The sequence below is a fragment of the Schistocerca nitens genome, chromosome 11, assembly GCF_023898315.1.
Source record: "Schistocerca nitens isolate TAMUIC-IGC-003100 chromosome 11, iqSchNite1.1, whole genome shotgun sequence".
Taxonomy (NCBI): domain Eukaryota; kingdom Metazoa; phylum Arthropoda; class Insecta; order Orthoptera; family Acrididae; genus Schistocerca; species Schistocerca nitens.
In genome coordinates, this window is record NC_064624.1 from 108,605,487 (window position 1) to 108,629,225 (window position 23,739).

A 23,739-nucleotide genomic window follows, 5' to 3' on the forward strand; every position below is an offset into this window, starting at 1 on the left:
GAGCCCGATTCTGAGCTAGTGGCACACTCCACAGTGAGGCAGTTGTCTACAAGAAAAATAGCAACCGAATAAGCACGAGAATAGAATAGAAGTTTATTGTCTCGTAACATACAATTTCAAGCTATTCCCTTAATTTACCAGAGACTCATCAAAAAACAAAAACTTGTTCACAATTTTCCTTATAATATCATTCATATAATATATTGTACTGTACAGTTAATTAGTGAAGCAATTAATAATAAGGTTTCTTCAAAAGTAACAAACGTTTAAAAATTGACAGTCCGTGTTTAATTCAAACTAGGTATCTAGTTTTTCTAAAGTATTTATTACAGTTTGGGGAATTTGGTCAGTACTGTTGCATTCAGTGATTACAGATGTTTCATCTGCAAATAGAACTGAGTGACACTCAATAATTAAATCACTGAAGACTAAGAGCTGTCATGGATGTGATGGAGTGCCTAGCAGAATATTAAAGTATTGTGCTGCACATGTTAGCCCTGTATTTAGCCATATTTGTAATTTTTCCTATAGGAATGGTCAGTTTCCTGAACGATTAAAGTACTCAGTAGTAAAGTCGCTTGATAAAAAGGGAGAAAAGGATAATGTAGACAATTGTAGACTGGTTTCTATGTCATCAGTGTTTGCTCAAGTTATTGAAAGGGCTATGTACGTAAGAATAATTGATCATTTTATATCACATAATTTGCTATCAAATGTACAGTTAGGCTTTAGAAGTAGTTTAACAGCTGAAAATGATAAAATCCCTTTTCTCTGTGAGGTATCGGATGGGTTAAACAAAAGGTTTCGAACACTAGGCATATCTTTTGATTGTGTTGATCACAAAATATTGCCCCAGAAGTTGGACCATTACGGAATACAGGGAGTAGCTCACAATTAGTTCACCTCTTTTAGCAACAGACAGCGAAAGGTCATTATTCACAGTGTTGAGAAACTGCTGTGATGTGGGGTCTGAATGAGGTACGCTCAAATGGGGGGGTGCCCCAGGGATCAGTGTTGGGGCCACTCCTGTTTGTTATTATGTAATTGATATGCCCTCTAGTATTATGGGTACACTAGCTTGGTAGTAAAGGATGTTGTGTGTAACATTGGCTCGGTTTCAAATTGTGCAGTTCATGACATAAGTTTGTGGCTTGGAGAAGATAAACTAACACTAAATTGCAGTAAGACTCAGTTTTGACAGTTTCTAACAGACAATTCAACGAAACCCGACATTTTAATTTCACTGAATGGGCATATGATTAGCGAAACTGAACAGTTCAAATTTCTAGGTGTTCAGATAGATTGGAAACTGTAGTGGAAAGCCCACATTCAGGATCTTGTTCAAGGACTTAATGCCGCCATTTTTACTGTTTGAACAGTATCTGGAGTGAGTGATCATTCGACATGAAAATTAGTCTACTTCTCTTATTTTCATTCGCTTATGTCATATGGTATTATATTTTGGGGTAACTCTTCCCATTCTAAAAGGATATTTTTGGCTCAGAAATGGGCGGTTCGGGCAATAAGTGGTGTAAGTTTACAAAGCTCTTGTCGACCCCTGTTCATGAGGCTGAGTGTTTTGGCGAACTTACTTAACCCTTTTGCTGAATGGTGTGCAGTATACTGCTGCATCCAGTTTCGGTAAGCTACAACAAGAATTCAAAAATCTTGGCAGTAACCTATGTTCTTTCAAATCAAAACTGAAGAGTTTCCTCATGGGTCACTCCTATTCTGTCGAGGAGTTTCTTGAAAAATTAAGCTGATTCTTGTTGTATTGTTGATTGTGTTTACTTAAACTTATGGCTTGACTTTTATGTTTTTCTGTTACTACTTTTGTGTTGTAATTTCATTTACTGACACGTTCCATGACCTTGGAACGGTCCTGAATTGGTCCTATGGCAATTGACATGCAAATAAATAAAAAATAAGTACTTGCTCTCTCCTGCTCAAATTTTTATGTTGTCATTCATGAATTCTTCTACTGCATAATAACATTTCAGCACTTGTTTCTCATACAAGATTTTTTCAGAGTTTCTAAATTTATGCTGAGCAATTCTCTTCTTTTCACTTCGTTATAAATTTTCATATCCATATAATGTGGAGTTTGAGCAAAATGTTTTAAACGGTGGGTGGGAAGCATAAAGTTATTTTGATTTCTGGTGTTGTAATCCTGTTGAAAATGATTTGCTACAAATAAATCAGAGTTGGCGTAGATTTTTTTTTTAGTGAGGTTCTATAGTTTTCAGTAACTCCATAAACAGAGCCCAATGATCAGAAAGTGCTAAACCTAAACAAAACTTATTTGCCTCGTTATACGTATACCGTAATTGGTTAAAATATTATCTATAAATGTTGCAGACATTTTGTTTACTCAAGTAAGATCAGTGAAATTAGCAAAGAAACCTCATATTTGAATCACATCACTGAATTTTGTTGAGTTTTTTTGGCTTCACTGGCTAGATCTATGTTGAAATCAGCAGATATGACCCTTTTCTTGCTTTTGTTTTTAAGTTTTTGCAATAATCACTGGGATTTTTAACAAAAAGTGTTTCGTTATTTCTGTGCCTGGAATTATATACACAGATAAAATTACAATATTTTGCCCTAACTCTACGCAGCAGCTTTCAAATATTCATTCTTCATTAAGGGAATCAAAATCAGTTTTTGCTCTATATTCCATTGATCTGTCCACAAGTATGCATGATCCTCCTCGTGTTAAATTACTCTTACAAAAGCTGCTGGCAACATAAAAATTATCAAAGTTATTTAAGATGTTGATACTATTCTTTGTAAGCCAGTATTGATTCAAGCATTCAATCTTGATATTTGGCATTTCTTACAAAATGACTTGCTAGTCATTAAGTTTTGTTTCTCTGCCATTTGTATAGTTCGAAATTAACCCATTTATGTTAAAGTGCATTATGACCGTATTGAATATTCCTAATGGCATCTGTTTTGAAATGCTGTTTGTGTATTTTTGTTTCAACTTTATTATTAATTTTTACACCCCAATATCTGCATGCTAGTTTCCCTTACTAAGTATGACCTTACAAATATCACTGTACATATTGTCGAATGTTGCCGATCCTGGCTTGTTTAGAAGCAGCCCTTCTTGTCTTTAACATTTATCACTGGTAAATTTATTTGAATCCACGAAAACTCCACCAAATTTGTTGAACTGCTCTCTGATGCAATTTGACTGGGATCAGAAGAAACTGTGCTGTTTAATGCTTTGAGCGGGTCGTTAGTGTGTTGTACCACTTGTACGTGGCAACAGAGTGATATAATGAAAGTTTATTTTATTATTGTTTAATTAAACAGTGTTTTACCCCATGTAATGTAAGTTTATTTTTTCATTGTTTGATTGAACTATGATTAAACTGTGATTGTGCTCGTATATTTTTACCATGGTAACATAAAGACAGCTATTCTTTACATATGTACAAAGTACACTGTGTGCCTGCTCAATTATAAAAAGCTACAAGCCCCCTCGAGGGTTAAGAGCTTCCTTGTCCATTTTATTTTTCGTAATGGTCTCACCCAGATACTTAAATGTTTCTACCCTGATGATTGTGTTTCATTGGGTAGGGTGGGAGGGGAGTTTCCTGTATTACAGCCCATCTGCAAACAGAAATTTTTGTGTGATCTGTCACATTTAGTGGTATATCTCTTGACAAGTTTAAAGAGAAGCAAGGAACCCAGAATGGGTTCGTCAATTCTTCCACTCACAGGTCAGTGGAATGAATTTTAATTTGTATTTTTGATAGAGTCTCTGTATGGAGGGAAATGTTCTGTTAGTAATTATCTAGAGAATGTGACAATTGATAAGGTGATGTAGGATAACTGTTCATTTTTATTGACATTGTTAGTAAAATACTGATGGCAGATGTCCTTTTTATTTAGCACTTGTTGTATTGTTAAAATTCAGAAATTTATTATAGTTTTATTCATAGTCCTCGATATTCTTTATACTTGTATATGCTTTTCTCCCTTGCTTCTTTTGTTTAAAAAGAACTTTACAATACCTAGAACAGGGGTGGCAAAGATTTTGGCTCACAGGCCGTGCCTTCTCAACCTCGCATCACATTTCCCCCACCGCCACACTTAGTTGTCCGAATGTGAGGAGGGGTAAGAGGGGAAAACAGCGAATGCGCTGCATTTAAATTGTAGTGCAGTTGCAGTGGATGCGACTTCGTTTCATATTTCTCATTTTTGAACAACATATATCACTAACAAAACAGGTTTTTGGTATCAATTAATTACTTTTTATATGCTGGGGATATAATATAATTTTTATCTGGTACAAACTATCGGCAAAAGCAGAGGTGCATACGATTTCACAGAGTTTCACACTCAGGTTGCCACGTAATTGTGACATATTTGGTTTCATAATCGAGAAAAGGTCTTTCGCACAAATATGTCAATGGAAATATTGTAGCACTTTCACAACTTCATTATGGAGACTTGGAAAATCTACCTGAGGAAAGCAATGCAGACATCCTGGACAGTTTTAATGTAAACAAGAGTTGTCGTTGAAACGGAATTACTGTGCAGGTCAATCAGTTAAGTCTGCACATGCACAGGTCACTTTCAATTGGAACGTCAGTCAGTCTCGAAAAGAGATGTAAGACTGACAGTGTCCTCAAAACCTTTATTAAACTATCCTTTAAATTATGGAAGACCACAATGAATTATTAAAACATTGCCCTTTCTTTAACTAGTGAGCTTAAGGGTCTGGACTGTCTTTGCCAGAATGTCCCTTTTGGAATGTGATTTTCTTTTTAAGTGCATCTCCACCAAATCAGAAAGAAGTCACCTTGCAATGCTTTACTGTGGGCAGTGCGCAGTCAAGTCCGTTTAAAATGAGAAGTCTGCAAAACATTCCGGATGTTCTAATTTTTGTTCCTGCCTTCCTTTTTCCTTTCATAAATTCAATGATAGTGAATTTTAAATTGAAAAATCATTCCAGGCATACCCTTGACTTAACCATCCTACTTTGCACTAATAAGAAGCTGCCATAGTCTTCATTACCATCAACAATTCCTTCAAGTGTTCCGTGTCGGCAAATTTAACGCAGAATACTTCTAGATGTACAGAACAATGAATTCCGTCTATCGAACATTGTAATTTTTTGTTCTTTCATTGTCATCTAAATTTTTAAGTTCTCTCTGCATGGTATCGTAATGTCCTTTCATAGCAAATAAGCAGTACCCGTTGCTTATGTGAATTGAGAATTCTCATCCCTCTCTTTCGTCATTCCCATTCTTTTTAAATGATTGTGACAATGGATCACTAGACGGCTCCTTTTTGTGCAAATAGCCACTGGATGTGTGTACGTCCTTCATACCACGAGCTAATAGCGAAGGGTAAAGAGCAGTGATGCCAAGATTCTGCCAAACTCAGAAAGTCATGCTGATCAAAAAATGCTGTGCCACAATGCTAAATGGGATGCTGCAATGTTACGCGTATGTCTGAGGAGGACCGAGCAAACCCTAACTTTATAAAATATTTTCTATTCTCTTTTAATCTTTAAACATTCTCAAAAAAAAGGGTAATATGACAAATAAATTCTTCTGACGATTTAGCTTTTTCACTTTTCACCAATAAAATGTTTATTTGCACCTTTATCACAGTACAAATAATCATGTCTATTGCACTGCAGATATTAAAAATACGAGGGGCGTTCAATAAGTAAAGCAACACTTTTTTTCTGAAAGCAGGTTGGTTTCATTCAGGATTCTAGTACTCCATATTATTCCCCACTCTTTCAGCTACAAAACCGTATTTTTCAACATAATCTCTGTTCAATGCGATGGCCTTATGCCACCTTACTGGGAAGGCTGTACAGTACCACTCCACTGACGACGGCGGCGGATACAGAAAAAACGCGAGGAGGGGGCGCTAAAGATATCTTGAGCTACCTTCACTTTTACCGTAATAAAAAATATTTGTCACATGCAGAGTTTAAGAAAAGTTTTATTTAAACTGATTATACACATATACAAGACTATGCCGTCTTATGATATAAAAAAATTACAGTTGTGGTTCTTTTCCTTAAATGATGAATTCTAGGTGGGTCGAAGCGTGGAGCACTAAACACTTAACAGGAAACAGCATTAACATTAGCTTTTGTGTACTATCCTTTTCTCCAGTAATAACATACATATTCAAACACACCACAGAGGAACCCTAAATCATACTCCCATGGCCACGGCATTACTCTTCCGTCACATGTTACAGTCGTGTCTTTGTACGCCGCAATGTTGAAAAACTTCTTTCTACTGTGGCAATAGATGCACGTAGACAAGCAAATATTTTGTACAGTGTGTGAAAAGTAGGATAGTCAGATCTAGGACAAACAGACAACCCTTGCATAACAGAATTGCAGTCAACAGATCACTCTCACCCTTGACTAATCTTCACACTTCTACTTGCTACAACTAAGACCTTTTTAGTTATTCATTCTTCAGTCTTAATATTTCTGCTTCTAAATGTAAACTAGCTTCCTATTCAGTGAATAGTCTATATTTATAACACTACGTATCGAAGGTACTCTGTACAAGAAAACAGTAGAATATTCACGACTTTTCTCAAACAATTGCCGGACAGATTAACATATCGAGATTACTAGAATGGCCGTGACTTTGTAGCATTTCGTGGGTAATCGTCCGAGTAGCCCACGAAATCTTTAAGCAATAATCCTGTCTGGATGTCCATTAAAGTCGGATATACTTTGTGTCACATGAGAGTAGGAGAGTCAAAACCGGTAGTAACGCGTGACGTCATCTCGAGTCGAGATTTTTTTGTAGTGCAGTTTTTGCTGAGCAATTGACACTGTGTAAGAATCAACAGGTAATGAGTTTTTTTGGACGTAGCAGATAACAATATTGAGTTATGCAAGATTTTTTTTTTTCCCTTGGAAAAAGATAATAATTTCTGAGTTGCTCAAGTGCACGGACAAGTTGTAACTGAATGCAGATCTTCTTTAATTTTAGAGAATTGACCTAAAACTGGTAATCCATAATCCAGAGTTGATTTGGAAAACATTCTAGAGAGCCACGGCCGAACTTTGTTATAAACAGATCGCCCACGGACTTTGAAATAACTGCGCAAAGTTTGAGATAAGTGGTAGGCTATTGCGCGTTATAGTCCCGTGAAAGATTAATTGATACTCTCCGTAATTTCTTGACATTAACTTGATAATAATTATAAAAGAATTATTGGAGGTTATAGTAATCGTTGTTGGTGCTTACAGTAAATGGGGTTTCATTTACTGTTTGAATGCGACATATATTAATCACGGAATAGTCGATTGATTGATGCGTTGGTTAGCAACCAATAAACAGATTGTAAAGGAATTACTGGAATGATCGTTTCAATCATTTTGGTGACCAATTGGTGACCACTACACACACACACACACACACACACACACACACACACACACACACACACTAGAAAACTAACTACTCTTGTTGTGAATGACATTTGGAATGGATACGTTTTGTTTCAGCTCCTTGGATCAATAAACTTCATCCAAAGTTGGAACTTTATAAATGGTGTCGTGTTCCTTCAATTTAGTAGATCGATAAACATTATAGTCTACTCTACAATTTTCACCTTTTGAAAAAGAGAACACTTACCTTTCTGTTTCGGCTTTAGTCATCAATCTTCCCAAAACGGAGATAAGGGCGACACTCACACATAGCACTACGTCATCGTGATCAACCACATATGTGCCCCATTTTCACTCCCTTTTGTCGAAAATCCTGAGATATAGCTGCAGTGCGACGAAGGGAGAAGGAAGAGGGTTTGGACAGCCGAGGAGAAAAGAAGAAAGCGACGGCGATGGAGCAAGAGAGAGAAAGGAGGAGAGGGGAGGTCACAACTTTTCTCGTCGATATGTGTTAGCTATCTATGTGCCAGACAGAAATCTATAAAACACGATGACGCAGACACGCGTGCTACATGGGAAAGTAAAACTACTCGATAACTCAATTCAGTTGAGTCGACTGACGAAAGAAATGAACGAATAGCGTGTGGGCTCACTGGTGGGGGTGGCACAGGTGGTAATGCGGGCAGCCCTGCAAGAGGGGGGGGGGCAGGGAAGGGTGCGCGTGCCCCGTGCAAACACCCCCCCCCCCATGTGTATCTGCCACTGCTGGTTGATATCGGACGCAATACTGTGCTGCATCAATAACCTCTTCATCGTCCACATTATGCTTACTGCAGAGTGCGTCCTTCATTGGGGCAAACTGTGGGATGTCGGAAAAGTGAGATCCGGACTGTAGGGTCGATGAAGGACAGTCCAGCAGGCGTATACATTTGAGCACCGCAGGTGGTGAACGAGTGTGACGGCACTACCAGCAGAGACATCCAGTTGAGCAGTGAGGTGTTCGATTGTGATCTTTCAGTCACACCACATGAGTGTGTCTGCACATTCCAACATTGCAGGAGTCACAGCTGTATGATGGCCTGAATGCAGCAGATCGGACAGCTTTGTGTGACATTGTTGCAATAGTGACAGACGCCTTGCCTGACAACTCGATGTGCTTCTGTTCACTGACAGGTCTCTGCAGACATTTCTGGAAGTGTCTACGAATATCTGCGATTTCCCAGCTTTCTGTAAAAAGAAGCTCAATGCCAGTTCTCTTCTTGTAACACACCTCCGCTACAGACGCCATTTTGAAGGCTACGTATAGCGTCACCACGTACCGGAACTTAAACTACAGAGGCTGAAGCGAGAATATTCCGTGATGTCCCGCAACAAATTCTGCAGTTATTTCAACAGAAAATAGGCTGAGAAACAAGAAAATGTTGCTTTTCTTACCGAGTGCCCATTGTATTAAGTCTCGCCACTGGCAATAGGGCTCCCACAGACACTGCACCTGTTATGGGCTGTGCTTCGCTATCCAGGTTTCTGTATTTCAAGCATACTAAAACAGTGGCCCATATTAGTGCAATATAATCACCTTAAATGATTTAAGGAGCAAAGGTAACAATCTGATGAACATTTGAACAACACACAAATGATTTAGAGAATGTGGATGAGCTTTTGGTTGGATTCTCTCTCTCTCTCTAACCCCCCCCCCCCCCCCTCCACCCTCCTCTGTCCCTCTGACCGAACACACAGCCTTCGCCGAACTGTGGCTCACACTGGAGTTGACCACTTGGTGGTTGGACAAGTGCTGCTGAGCATGACTTATTCGACTTCAGTGCCTCCTGTTACTGAACCGGGCATTACAGTGGTTAGCGTGACGGACAACAGTTCAAATTCTGATTCGGCCATCCGAGTGTAGTTTTCTGTAACTCCCTATATTTTTCAAAGTCCAATTCTGCGTTGCTTTCTTTGGGAATGGCACCACTGATTTCCGTCTCATGTTTCCACAATCCAAACTTGGGTTGAGTCTCTAATGACCTCATAGTTGATAGCATGTTAAACTCTAATTTTTGCTTCTCCCCCCCCCCACCTGCCCCTTCCCCCCCCCCCCCCCCCCAATTAGGTTTTGTGAATTATGTAGATGCGAGGAGTGTTCTTTGAGCAAAGGTTGGGAATTTGTACGGGCACTGATAACCGAGCAGTTGAGTGCCCCAGAAACCAAATCATCATCATCATCATCATGATCATCAACCAACCAAACAACCAACCACTCGTGCTACACTCACACCCTCCTTCCTCAGTCATGCTTGTCCTCCATTGCGTTTTACTGTGCCGACCACTGCTCTCAACCACTGTGCACTGCACACCACTTCGCCTACCTGTGGCCATCGAAGTGAACTCACCGGTGCCTGTTAAAGTGCGTACGACCCGTTCGAGAAAGTAAGGAAAGTAGCAGAGTAAAATAGCACACACCAGTACTTTAAGTGTCTTTGCTTCACAAATAAAATACACTACTGGCCATTAAAATTGCTACACCAAGAAGTAATGCAGATGATAAACGGGTATTCATTGGACAAATATAATATACTAGAACTGACGTGATTACATTTTCACACAATTTGGGTGCATAGATTTTGAGAAATCAGTACCCAGAACAACCAACTCAGGCCGCAATAACGTCCTTGATATGCCTGGGCATTGAGTCAAACAGAGCTTGCATGGCGTGTACAGGTACATCTGGAGTATTGCGACGAGACAGTTGCTCGGCCACCATTGACCAGACGTTTTCAGTTGGTGAGAGATCTGGAGAATGTGCTGGCCAGGGCAGCAGTCGAACATTTTCTGTATCCAGAAAGGCCCGAGCAGGATCTGCAACGTGCGGTCGTGCATTATCCTGCTGAAATGTAGGGTTTCGCAGGGATCGAATGAAGGGTAGAGCCACGGGTCGTAACACATCTGAAATGTAACGTCCACTGTTCAAAGTGCCGTCATTGCGAACAAGAGGTGACAGAGACGTGTAACCGATGGCACCCCATACCATCACAGCGGGTGATACGCCAGTATGGCGATGACGAATACACACTTCCAATATGCATTCACCGCGATGTCGCCAAACACGGATACGACCATCGTGATGCTGTAAACAGAACCTGGATTCATCCAAAAAAAATGACATTTTGCCATTCGTGCACCCAGGTTTGTCGCTGAGTACACCATCGCAGGCACTCCTGTCTGTGATGCAGCGTCAAGAGAAACCGCAGCCACGGTCTCCGATCTGATAGTCCGTGCTGCTGCAAACTTTGTCGAACTGTTCGTGCAGATGGTTGTTGCCTTGCAAACGTCCCCATCTGTTGACTCAGGGATCGAGACGTGGCTGCACGATCCGTTACAGCCGTGCGGATAAGATGCCTGTCATCTCGACTGCTAGTGATACGAGGCTGTCAGGATCCAGCACGGCGTTCCGTATTACCCTCCTGAACCCACCAATTCCATATTCTGCTAAAAGTTAGTCGATCTCGACCAACGCGAGGAGCAATGTCGTGATACGATAAACTGAAATTGCGATAGGCTACAATCCGACCTCTATCAAAGTTGGAAACGTGATGGTACGCATTTCTCCCCCTTACATGAGGCATCACAACAACATTTCACCAGGCGACACTGGTCAGCTGCTGTTTGTGAATGAGAAATCGGTTGGAAACTTTCCTCATGTCAGCACGTTGTAGGTGTCGCCACCGGCGCCAACCTTGTGTGAATGCTCTGAAAAGCTAATCATTTGCATATCACAGCATCTTCTTCCTGTTGGTTAAATTTTGCATCTGTAGCACGTCATCTTCATGGTGTAGTACTGTTAATGGCCAGTAGTGTAGTTATGCCACTCCAGATTGTAGTTAACTTTTTTGCCCAAAGACTATATTGCAATTGAACAGATTCTTTTCGATCGCTAATGCGACGCGAAGTGGGCACAAAATCTCTTGTGTTAATTCAATAAAAATTTCATTTTAAGATTCTGCCTAGTGTTAATGCAGTCTGTTTTTATAACTATAGAGGCCAAAGATGCTTCACTGCATTTAGTGTTACCCTCTGTATCCAGACAATTTGCTATAAAAAACATTTAAATTGTAATTTAATGTTACATGAGGGTCATTCGGAAAGTAAGAAATGTATTTTTTTCTGCAAACATTTTTATTTGATATAATCAAATGCAACTGTATTTAACATACAATTTGATACCCAAGCTATTTTTCTGCATGGTCACTACTCAAATTTAGGCACTTGTTATACTGGCTTACCAGTTTTCTATGCCTTCTGCATACTGAGTTGCTACCAAATTGAGGACCCACTGATTCATGACTTCTTTACGTTTATCATAAATTCCGTACTGTTGTCCACTCAAAAACATCTTTCAGTTGGGAAATAAATGATAGTCACTTGCTGGTGAGTCCAGACTGTATGGCAGATGTTGCTGAAGTGAGTTCTGTGTCACTGGCACTGTGTGCAGACGTGCATTATCATGAAGGAGATGACTCCACTGGTTAGCATTCTTCTCCACATGTTTTTAATAGTGAAGCAAAGTAATTGAGTTTTTAATAGTGTAGCATGTGACAGTAGGCCACTGCAGTCCACTAATTTTTAAATGCCTGTCTTCTTAGATTTTTGTTTCGATTCTCACTTTGAGTCTCGATCAGCCGTCACTGAGAGCCGGCCCGAATGATCTCTGTTGTGAATATTCTTCCATCTGTCATTAAACAAGATATGCCACTTCAAGAATGTCACCCCATTTGTGACATTACCATAAATGTCAGTTATTCGTCTACGAATTTCGACGAGTTAGAGTTTTTGTGAATTTAAAAAGTCAATAACTCTGTACACCTCACACTTAGCGGGATCATCAATTTTATCACACATTTTAAAGCTGGCACCGAACTGAAGCAGATGAGTATTGAGATCGGCAGTCAGTTGGCAGTGTAACAGTGGTAGGTGGAGGTGGGGGTGGATGTGGATGTGGGTGTGCATGTGGAGGGACACAGTCGTGTGTCAAGATGTTCTTTACTTTCTGAATTACCCTTGTATAGTCCGGATGTTGTCAGTCTGGAAGCAATCTGCAATGTGTGACAACACAAGAAAAAAGCACAAGCCAAGGTCACTAAAAAAGCGTTTTACCAGATGAGCTGTGGTGTCCTCATTGGACCTGCAAGATGATGAACAGTAGTTGGTAGAATATTTTACAATCATGATATTACAACTTGTTAAATTGTCTTGTTACATAAACTGTGGACTTCCAACATACCTTATACTTTAAATTTTTTTACAGTACATTGTCTGGCAGTGTTGCAAATTGCTTCACATTGCATATGCATTTCCCACTACTATGAAGATTACTGCTTATTGGCATGTCAAATATAAAAGTGTTATGTTCAAATTCTGGTTTCATGTTTATAATGTACATCTGAATGACCATACAAATTTAAAGCATTAGGTATCTTATAACAATGTAGGTTATATAAAAATACATTTTATGGTGATGTAATATCACAAAACTTCCTGCCTGATTAAAATGGTGTGCCAGACCGAGATGCGAACTCGGAACCTTTGCCTTTCCCAGGCAAGTGTTCGACCGACGATATCCTTTCTTCCAGGAGTGCTAGTTCTGCAAGGTTAGCAGGCGAGCTTCTGTGATGTTTGTAAAGTAGGAGACGAGGTACTGGCGGAAGTAAAGCTGTGAGGACGGGGCGTGAGTCGTGCTCGGGTAGCTCAGTCGGTAGAGCACTTGCCCGCGAAAGGCAGAGGTCCCGAGTTCGAGTCTCGGTCGGGTACACAGTTTTAATCTGCCAGTATGTTTCATATCAGCGCACACTCCGCTGCACAGTGAAAATTTAATTCTTGTAACATTGTGATTGTAAAATATTTTCCTATCAACTTCTGTTTGTCCTCTTGCAAATCCGATGACGGTGTATCTCTGACAAAACTATTTATACCATAAAAGGCTTTTTTAGCGATCTTGGTTTGTGAAGTTTTCTTCAGATCGTACGTAACTTAAGGCTTTCATTTTCATTCTCTAATCTCTGGCACTAGTGATAAGTCTTGTACATTTCAAAATTTTGTAACTAGTAGATACCTTTTTTTCTTCAGAGAATGTAAAATAATCTGGAATAAAGTTATTTCATCAAAGTATATCAGTTCCAAAGACAAATGAAACTTTGCAGTTTTGCTTCATAAATACTTTGTTTCACTTCAGTAATATTAATTCACTGGATTTTTTTCGCAGTAGACTAGATCTAATTAAACTGCATTTATATATTACAAAAATTGAAGGGGAAGGGGGAGAAAGGGAACAGAAGCGAAGGAACAAAGGATGTCAGCTGCATCCGGACTTTGTGAAATCGGCGGCAACGAGTGAAAATGCGTGCCGGACTGGGATTCCGACCCGGGATCTCCTTCCTACTAGGCAACTGCGCTAACCTGTTCACCGTCCAAATAGTGTGTTAATCACAAACGTGCAAACTATCGTGCCACTGCTTAGCTGACTCACGTTCCCACCTAGTGCAACCTATCTGCAGCTGATATCATTAGTTTCTTCCTTTTCCTGTCCTTTCTCCTCCCTTGCCCTTCAGTTTACGTTATGTGTATTACAGCTGTGGATCCTGCATGACGGTACAAACACTAGACATTCGTATAATTATTTATCTACTTTCAGGCTGAATCATCACATAGAAATATTTAATTTTTAAAAAATAACTTATAGCTGATTTATTCTTGTCGCAGATTACAACATACGCCATGTTAAAACGAAGGGGGGTAGGTCGTCAAATGAGCTGACCTGGAGCAGGAGAGGTACCACAGGACGTTTTAATCTCCACTGTCTATACTTTTACAAATAAATTCATAAAACCAAGTGAGGTGGCGCAGTGGCTAGCACACTGGACTCGCATTCAGGAGGACAACAGTTCAATCCCGCGTCCGACCAACCCGATTTAGGTTTTCCGTGATTTCCCTAAATCGCTCCAGGCAAATGCTGGGATGGTTCCTCTGAAAGGGCACGGATGAGTTCCTTCCCCCTCCTTCCCTAATCCGATGAGACTGATGACCTCGCTGTCTGGTCTCCTCCCCCAAACAATCCAATCTAAATTCATAAAACTTCGTCAGCATGACCAGGAAGGATGCAGGATTCACACTCGTAGCAGTGGAAGTTCAAACACATAACAAAATAATTTTTTTTACATGTGAAATTTCATTTTTTCACTTACTTTTGGCCGCATTTGTTGCTATAAGTACACTTTTCTTCATAAGTAAGGGACATTCTTCAATGAATTTTGCACAGCATACACAACCTACTTACAGGTGCATAAAACTGTAGAATTTATTTAATTTATGAAAAAATGAATGAGGTGTTATATTTTAAACTTCATGTTTAGAAAAAACTCAAATTTTATAGCTAATTATCTCAGTTTTACCACAATGTTAATAGATTTGGAAAATTTTGGAGTTTTGCACTAAGGAGTTTGTGTTTAATAAGCAGTGCAAAATTCATTGAAGACTCTCTCTTACTTATGAAGAAAAGTGTACCTGTAGCAACAAATGAAATTTCACACATAAAAATAATTTATTTTGTTATGTTTTTGAACTTCCACTGCTATGAGTGTGAATTCTGAATCCTTCCTGGTCATGCTGACAAAGTTTTATGAATTTATTTGCAGAGGTATAGACAGTGGAAATTAAAATGTCCTGTGGTGCCTCTCCTGCTCCAAGTTGGCCCGTTTCACGTCTTAACCCCCTTAAGTCCAGTAATAACATGCAATCATTTATAAGTGTGGCCAAACGTGAACACACTCTGATGGGGTCTTGACTTAGACTGATCGCATTCCATTACAAACATTATTTTGTTTATTTTCATACACTGTTAAAATAATCGTTAAATGCAGTCGAGTGCAACTTCTGTCATCTTCTTGCAATGTGCGACAGTCAGCCTGGTGAGAATTTCACCTGGTGGAGAAAACCTGCCTGTGCAGCACAGAAAATTTCTGTCGGCTCTCATTCAGTTGCTGTGTTGCTGTTGTAAGGAAAACAAACAAGCATACACAAAACACATTTTGCAGTCTTTCTATTTTAAATTACTGCTGCTGTAATTCCACTAGTTAACACAAACTGAGTATTAAATGTGACTCTCTCCCACTGCTCGGTCACCCTCCCTCCGATCCTTTCTCCCCTCGCCATCTTTCCACGACACAGGTCCCGTCGAGCTGCAGTGTAGTCGGCCAGGACAGTGTGGCCGCACAAGTGTGTTTTCAGTTAACTCTGCAAAAGAGTTCCTTCAAAAGCTCGGCAACATTTTCAGTCTCCTATATGTGCCTGGCTATGACTCAATGTATGGTAGATTGTTACTTTTACTCCTTCTGTTATTTATAGACGACTGAGGACTTCCCATTACTGTATTTGGTTGAGATGTATGAGTAGCACTTTTATGTTAATTACTAATATGCAATAGTGTTTAATTTTGTTTGTCAATTTCAACAGGAGCTGTGGTAGGCATTTGCCGTGCGAGTCCAAACGGTGGTACTGTAGTGGCCCCGAGGCGACACCTGACATTCAATGTCGGCGAGCGTGTCAAGGTCACGTTGGATGTTGCCTCCCTTAAGCAGCTGCAGGAAGGCCATGGAGGATGGAATCCACGCATGGCCAATGTGAGTAATGTTCTCTCTCTCTCTCTCTCACACACACACACACACACACACACACACACACACACACACACACACACACACACACACACACACACACACCTACCTACATACCTACACACACTATGTGATCAAAAGTATCCGGATACCTGGCTGAAAATGACTTAAAAGTTTGTGGTGCCCTCCGTCAGTAATGCTGGAATTCAAAATGGTGTTCACCCACCCATAGCCTTGATGACAGCTTGTACTCTCACAGGCATACGTTCAATCAGTGCTGGAAGGTATCTTGGGGAATTGTAGCCCATTCTTCACGGAGTGCTGCACTGAGGAGAGGTATCGATGTCGGTCGGTTGATGCCTGGCACGAAGTCGGCGTCCCAAAACATCCCAGAGGTGTTCTATAGGATTCAGGTCAGGACTCTGTTCAGGCCAGTCCATTAAAGGGATGTTACTGTCATGTAACCACTCCACCACAGGACGTGCATTATGAACAGGTGCCCGATCGTGTTCAAAGATGCAATCGCCATCCTCGAATTGCTCTTCAACAGTGGGAAGCAAGAAGGTGCTTAAAAAATGAGTGTAGGCCTGTGCTGTGATAGTGCCATGCAAAACGACAAGGGTTCAAGCCCCCCCCCCCCCCCCCACACACACACACGAAAAACCCGACCACACCATAAAACTACTGCCTCCAAATTTTACTGTTGGCACTATACATGCTGCCAGATGACGTTCACTGAGCATTCGCTACACCCACACCCTGCCATCAGATCACCACATTGTGTGCCGTGGTTCGTCACTCAACACAACATTTTTCCACTGTTCAGTCATCCATTGTTTACGTTCCTTACACTGAGCGAGGCGTCGGTTGGCATTTACTGGCATGACATGAGGCTTATGAGCAGCCGCTCGACCATGAAATCTAAGTTTTCTCACCTCCTGTCTAATTGTCATAATACTTGCAGTGGATCCTGATGGAATATGGAATTCCTGTGTGATGGTGTCGATAGATGTCTGCCTATTACACATTACGACCCTCTTCAACTGTTGGTCGTCTCTGTCAGTCAGCAGACGAGGTTGGCCTGTACGCTTTTGTGCTGTATGTGTCACTTCACATTTCCACTTCACTACCACATCGGTAACAGTGGATCTAGGGATGTTTAGGAGTGTGGAAATCTCACGTTCAGACGTATGGCAGAAGTGACACCCAATCACCTGACCATATTCGAAGTCCGTGAGTTCCACGGAGCACCCCATTCTGCTCTCTCACAATGTCTAATGACTACTGAGGTCGTTCATACGGAGTACCTAGCAGTAGGTGGCAGCACAATGCACCTAATATGAAAAATGTGTGTTTTTGGGGGGTGTCTAGATACTTTTGTTCACATGTGTACGTACGTACATACATACATACATACATACATACATACCTACCTACCTACCTACCTACCTTCCTTCCTTCCTTCCTTCCTTGCTACCTACCTACCTACCTACCGTAACTCCTTTCTGTTTGGTGAGTGAGTTGTTGGCCTTACTTGTTACTGTTTGGTGAGCTGCAACCTGTATTCCATACTGTTCAGCGAGATGTGCAGTGTCACCATAGTATTCTGAAGTTTAGTTTTATCTCAGGCAGTGACTTTAGATTATTATACTGCTTGTCTTCAGTTACTGGGTGATTGTGAGTACAGCAATCTTGTCAGTGGTAGAACTAAGGGGGTGCAGGGGTATGGTCTGCACCAGGTGCCAGCTTTGTAGGGCAACAAAACGTGCTCTATTCAAAAGTTGTAAAGATATTTTTATTTTTTGTCATTTTGTTCCTGACACTTAATGGGAGCAGGTGAGCAATGAAAGAGCTCGTGGACTGGGCCTAACCCTTTTGCATCCACACGCGCATTTTTCCTACTAAAATAGCTTTCAGTGGATGCGTTTTCTTTTTCAGTTCTTTTCTCACACCCGATACTGACGTTTCGTAGAACTGCCGAGAGAATACTTCTGTTCGTCTACTCTCTCTTCTGAGCACTAGATTGCACTGGCAGTGTATTTCTCTGACTGCAGAAAATGACGTGGATGTCGTGATTTCCCAATCACTGTTAGTGGCAGTTTATCACTCCTACTTACATTACAACGTGCCGTTGATATTACGTGCTGTTTCTGTTGTTTGTAATAGTGACCTTTCTTCTCTTCGTTGGCAGCTAATTGTTTTGAATGAAACATCTTGCCAAAGAGGCCTGTTGCGGCAAGCAAATTACTGCTGCCAAGTCATTTGTTAGATGCAAGTGCTTTTTCCTATGTTATCAGGCTACTGACTAGAATTCCTTTACTGCAGTGTTGTGTAAGCCATTCATAAACAGCTAAATGCGGATCTTCATTCTCACTTTTATTTGCATAACCTTCCATTTTCCCAACTCGCTGTCAGTTTGGGTTTCATGCTGTTGAATAACATTGTTTTTCTTTTTTGATGCCATAATTACTTGCTCCTTACCACTGTACTCAGCAGCAGGGGCTTTCTGCAAAGTTCCTCAGTTCATCACATCTAAAATTTCGTCTTTCTGTTCGAGGCCTAGTATAACTCGTTTCCTTTTAGGAGCCGTGGTACTGAATTGTAAAGAAAGTGACAATTTCAAATATGTACAGCATTGTTGAATATTGTAATTAACTAAAAACATTTTTTGCACTGCTAATTCATTGTTGTGCCTGGCTCTTCTATCTGGGCTGGATTACCGAGGCCGGACGACTGACGCCTGGGCACTACCTGGACTTTCAGATTGCTTGCGCACTGCCTTTGACTAGCTTCTGAAGTTCTTTCTATTTGTACTGCAATCGTGGACCCAAGTTGTCAATGAGGCACTGTCCAGGCTGGTGGCGGCTCCATAATGGTGTGAGCTGTGTTTGTAACGTTGATCAGTTGTAGAATTTTGGAACACATATTATGTTCGAGTATAATGACTTTTCTGGAGACTAGAAATCTACTCTATAGGAATCAGCACGGGTTTTGAAAAAGACGGTCGTGTGAAACCCAGCTCGCGCTATTCGTCCACGAGACTCAGAGGGCCGTAGACACGGGTTCCCAGGTATATGCCGTGTTTCGTGACTTCTGCAAGGCGTTCGATACAGTTCCCCACAGTCGTTTAATGAACAAAGTAAGAGCATATGAACTATCAGACCAATTGTGTGATTGGATTGAAGAGTTCCTAGATAACAGGACGCAGCATGTCATTCTCAATGGAGAGAAGTCTTCCGAAGTAAAAGTGATTTCAGGTGTGCCGCAGGGGAGCATCGTAGGAGCATTGCTGTTCACAATATACATAAATGACCTTGTGGATAACATCGGAAGTTCACTGCAGCTTTTTGCGGATTATGCTGTAGTATATCGAGAGGTTGTAACAGTGGAAAATTGTACTGAATGCAGGAGGATCTGCAACAAATTGACGCATGGTGCAGGGAATGGCAATTGAATCTCAACGTAGAGAAGTGTAATGTGCTGCGAATACATAGAAAGAAAGATCCCTTATCATTTAGTTACAATATAGCAGGTCAGCAACTGGAAACAGTTAATTCCATAAATTATCTGGGAGTAGGCATTAGGAGTGATTTAAAATGGAATGACCATATAAAGTTGATCGCCGGTAAAGCAGATGCCAGACTGAGATTCATTGGAAGAATCCTAAGGAAATGCAATCCGAAACCAAAGGAAGTAGGTTACAGTACACCTGTTCGCACACTGCTTGAATAATGCTCACTGGTGTGGGATCCGTACCAGATAGGGTTGATAGAAGAGATAGAGAGGATCCAACGGAGAGCAGCGCGCTTCGTTTACAGGATCATTTAGTAATCGCGAAAGTGTTACGGAGATGATAGATAAACTGCAGTGGAAGACTCTGCAAGAGAGACGCTCAGTAGCTTGGTACAGGCTTTTGTTGAAGTTTTGAGAACATACCTTCACCGAGGAGTCAAGCAGTATATTGCTCCCTCCTACGTATATCTCGCGAAGAGACTGTGAGGATAAAATCAGAGAGATTAGAACCCACACAGAAGCATACCAACAATCTTTCTTTCCACAAATAACACAAGACTGGAATAGCAGGGAGAACCGATAGAGGTACTCAAAGTATCCTCCGCCACACACTGTCAGGTGGCTTGCAGAATGTGGATGTAGATGTAGATGTAGATGTAGATGGTGCAGCACTACAGGCAAGCCGCTGGCACTAATCTTTGGTTTCTAGGCATCTTTCACGCAGTGGGAGATTCGAAATAAGCGAAAATGAACGTATGTCACAAAGTAGCCCCTACAGTCACAAAGTAACCCCATTTTACGGTATCTTATAATAAGGCTGTCACATGTGGTAAGTTCACGAGTGAGGAGGCATTCGTAGAACAGGAGAAGTTGTTGCAAATGTTGTTGTTGTTGTTGTTGTTGTGGTGGTAGTGGTGGTGGTGGTGGTGGTGGTGGTGGTGGTGGTGGTGGTGAGTAAAAGAGTACACTCGCAGAGGGTAGGCAGATGGATCAAACACCAGTTTAGTAAAAAATAAGATCCTAAAATAGAAATTTTTAAACCAAATGACAGTAGAGATGATTTTGCTGGGCATCCAGTCACGAGTGATTATTGCCTATCTTTGCTTCACAAGTGAGTGTTGGCTGTCTGTGCTGGTTATTTCTGCACTGACATACCTGAACACTGTGATGTTGATGTTATGGAATGTGTATTACGCTTGTGTGTGGAAAGGGTAGACTGCTACTCACCGCATAGAGAAGGGGTTGAGCCATAGGCAGGCACAATGAAAAAGAATTCTTTTTCACTGTGCCTGTTTGCGACTCGGCACCACCTGTGTGTGATGAGTAGAAATGTATTCTTTCTATATTTTTGTCATTCCATCCTGGATCTTGATTGTTTTATTGTAATGTGTATTACTTTCATGCTAGTTTGGAAGTAATTTACACTTAGTCAGTGAATAGTGGAAGCACAGAATTTTTGAAAGGTGCACAAATAAAAATGAAAACTATGCTGGCTTAACAAGGTAGTACACACGTCCATGTCTATCCCCCCAACCCCTCCCCCCCCCTGCCACCCGTGCCTCCCCCTCCCCCCCCCCCCCCCCGCCCCACACACACACACAGAAAGTGCACAGGCTGAACACAAGTACCAGGATGGCAGTTGGCTATGGTGGCGGTGCACCCATCTTACCTCTGGTTGATGTTGTAATTGGTTATACATCTCTTGAAAGCTCATATATTCATGCACTGAATAGATATTCTGGAAACTAATTGTATGGAGGACAATGCGAAATGAAGTTGACCACACAATAGATGAATTTTAAAAGAAACTCGTCCCATTTTATTTGCATTGTAACCCATGACGGACGGAGCAAGGAGGACAAAAAAGCAGACTGACACTAGTAAAAAGGGCACTCCTGGCCAAGAAAAGTCGATTAGTATCAAATATAGGCCTTAAATTGAGAAAGAAATTGCTGAGAATGTGTATTTGGAGCACAGCATTATGTTGTAGTGAAACATGAACTATGGGAAAACTGGAAAATAAGATAATTGAAGCATTTGAGATGGGGTGCTACAGAAGACAAAAAATTGGGTTGACGGATAAAGTACGACATGAGGAGGTTCTCTGCAGAATTGGTGAGGAAAAAGAATGTGTGGAAAACACCGACAAGAATAAGGGAAAGGATAATAGGACAAGTGTTTCAGACGTCGGGGAATAACTGCCATCATACTAGATGGAGCTGTAGAGGGCAAAACTGTAGAGGAAGACAGAGATTGGAATACATCCAGCAAATACGAGGGCCGTTCAGAAAGTAACCTCCGGTTGATTTAAAAAAATACACCAAGTTAAATAAAAATATTTTAATATATACATCTTACAACTACATCTTTGCACTATTTTTCTACATAGTCTCCATAGCGATTGAGGCACTTATCGTATCTCTTCACAAGCTTTGAAATTCCTTCTGCATAAAAATCACCCGCTTGTGCGTGGAGCCAGCCTGTGACCGCATCTTTGAGCTCTTCGTCGTCATCAAACCGCTGTGACCCGAGCCATTTCTTCAAATGCATGAAGAGGTGATAATCACTTGGCGCCAGGTCTGGGCTGTAAGGTGGATGGTTGATAACGTCCCACTTGAAGGACTCAAGAAGGGCCGTTGTTCTGCAAGCAGAGTGAGGACGGGCGTTATCGTGCAAAAAAACGATACCGGAAGTCAGCATACCACGGCGTTTGTTCTGTATAGCCCGTCGTAACTTTTTTATTGTTTCACAGTACACGTCTTGATTAATGGTCGTACCACGTTCCATGAATTCAACCAACAACACCCCTTTGGCATCCCAAAACACCGTTGCCATCAGTTTTCTGGCAGAAAAATCTTGCGAGGCTTTTCTCGGTTTGGTAGGCGAATTTGAATGTGCCCACATCTTTGATTGTTCTTTTGTCTCAGGGTTCACGTACTTAATCCAGGTTTCGTCACCGGTCACGATTCTGTTTAACAATGGTTCTCCTTCGTCCTCATAATGTGACAGAAAGTCTAATGCAGAGGCCATTCTTTGAGTTTTGTGGTGGTCGGTAAGAATTTTGGGCACCCATCGTGCACAGAACTTACGGTAACCCAATCTTGCTGTCACTATCTCGTACAAGAGAGTCTTAGAAATCCGTGGAAAACCAGTAGACAACTCCGACATTGAGAAACATCGATTTTCACGAACTTTTGCATCAACTGTCTGAACGAGTTCGTCAGTCACCAATGATGGTCTACCACTCCTCTCTTCATCACGAACGTTTTCTCGTCCACTTTTAAATAAACGTACCCATTCACGGACAACTCCTTCACTCATAACTCTCGGTCCGTACACGGCACAAAGCTCACGATGAATAGCTGCTGCAGAATATCCTTTGGCTGTAAAAAACCTTATGACAGCACGCACTTCACATTTGGCGGGGTTTTCTATTGCAGCACACATTTCAAACTGCCACAAAAACTAAACTAGCGCAGGTACGACGTTCACTCGACCACGGCTTGATGCCGACTGACCTGTTGAGTGCGTGAACGCACAGATGGCGTCGCTATTCCCCCCACAACCCGCACTGTGACCGATCGGAGGTTACTTTCTGAACTGCCCTCGTAATTGGGCAGGCTGAGTCAAACCAGTCAAGAGACTGATTACTAAAAAATAATCCACATTGTTGATGGCCAGTTCCAGTTTTATACTGTACAGGTAAACAAATGTGAATATCATCCTTCACAAACACATCTGGAAGAGAACTAATTCAACCATAAATCATAGACACACAGCACTTTGAAGTTACATATTTACTGTTTCACACGAGTAGTGCAGTACATGACCTCAGTTCATGGCTTGTAGAAAACAAACTAACATTAAATCACAGTAAGACTCAGTTTTTACAGTTTCTAACACACAATTCAACAAAACCTGGCGTTTTAATCTCACAGAACAGGCATATGATTAGTGAAACTGAACAGTTCAAATTCCTAGGTGTTCAGATAGATAGTAAGCTGTCGTGGAAAGCCCACATTCAGGATCTTGTTCAAAGACTTAATTCTGCCATTTTCACTATTCGAACGGTATCGAAAGTGATGATACTTCCACACGTAAATTAGTCTACTTTGCTTATTTTCATTCACTTATGTCGTATGGTATTATGTTTTGGGGTAACTCTTCCCA

General features: G+C 41.1%; 1 protein-coding gene across 1 annotated transcript in view; it reads left to right on the forward strand.

Moving 5' to 3' along the window:
- LOC126213578 (E3 ubiquitin-protein ligase MIB2) overlaps nt 1-23,739 on the forward strand; it is a 233,694-nt gene that overhangs the window by 60,601 nt on the left and 149,354 nt on the right. The window contains exon 6 of the mRNA XM_049941425.1: nt 15,896-16,062. Within this exon, the coding sequence (XP_049797382.1) occupies nt 15,896-16,062 (167 nt within the window). The remainder of the gene's footprint in view (nt 1-15,895; nt 16,063-23,739) is intronic.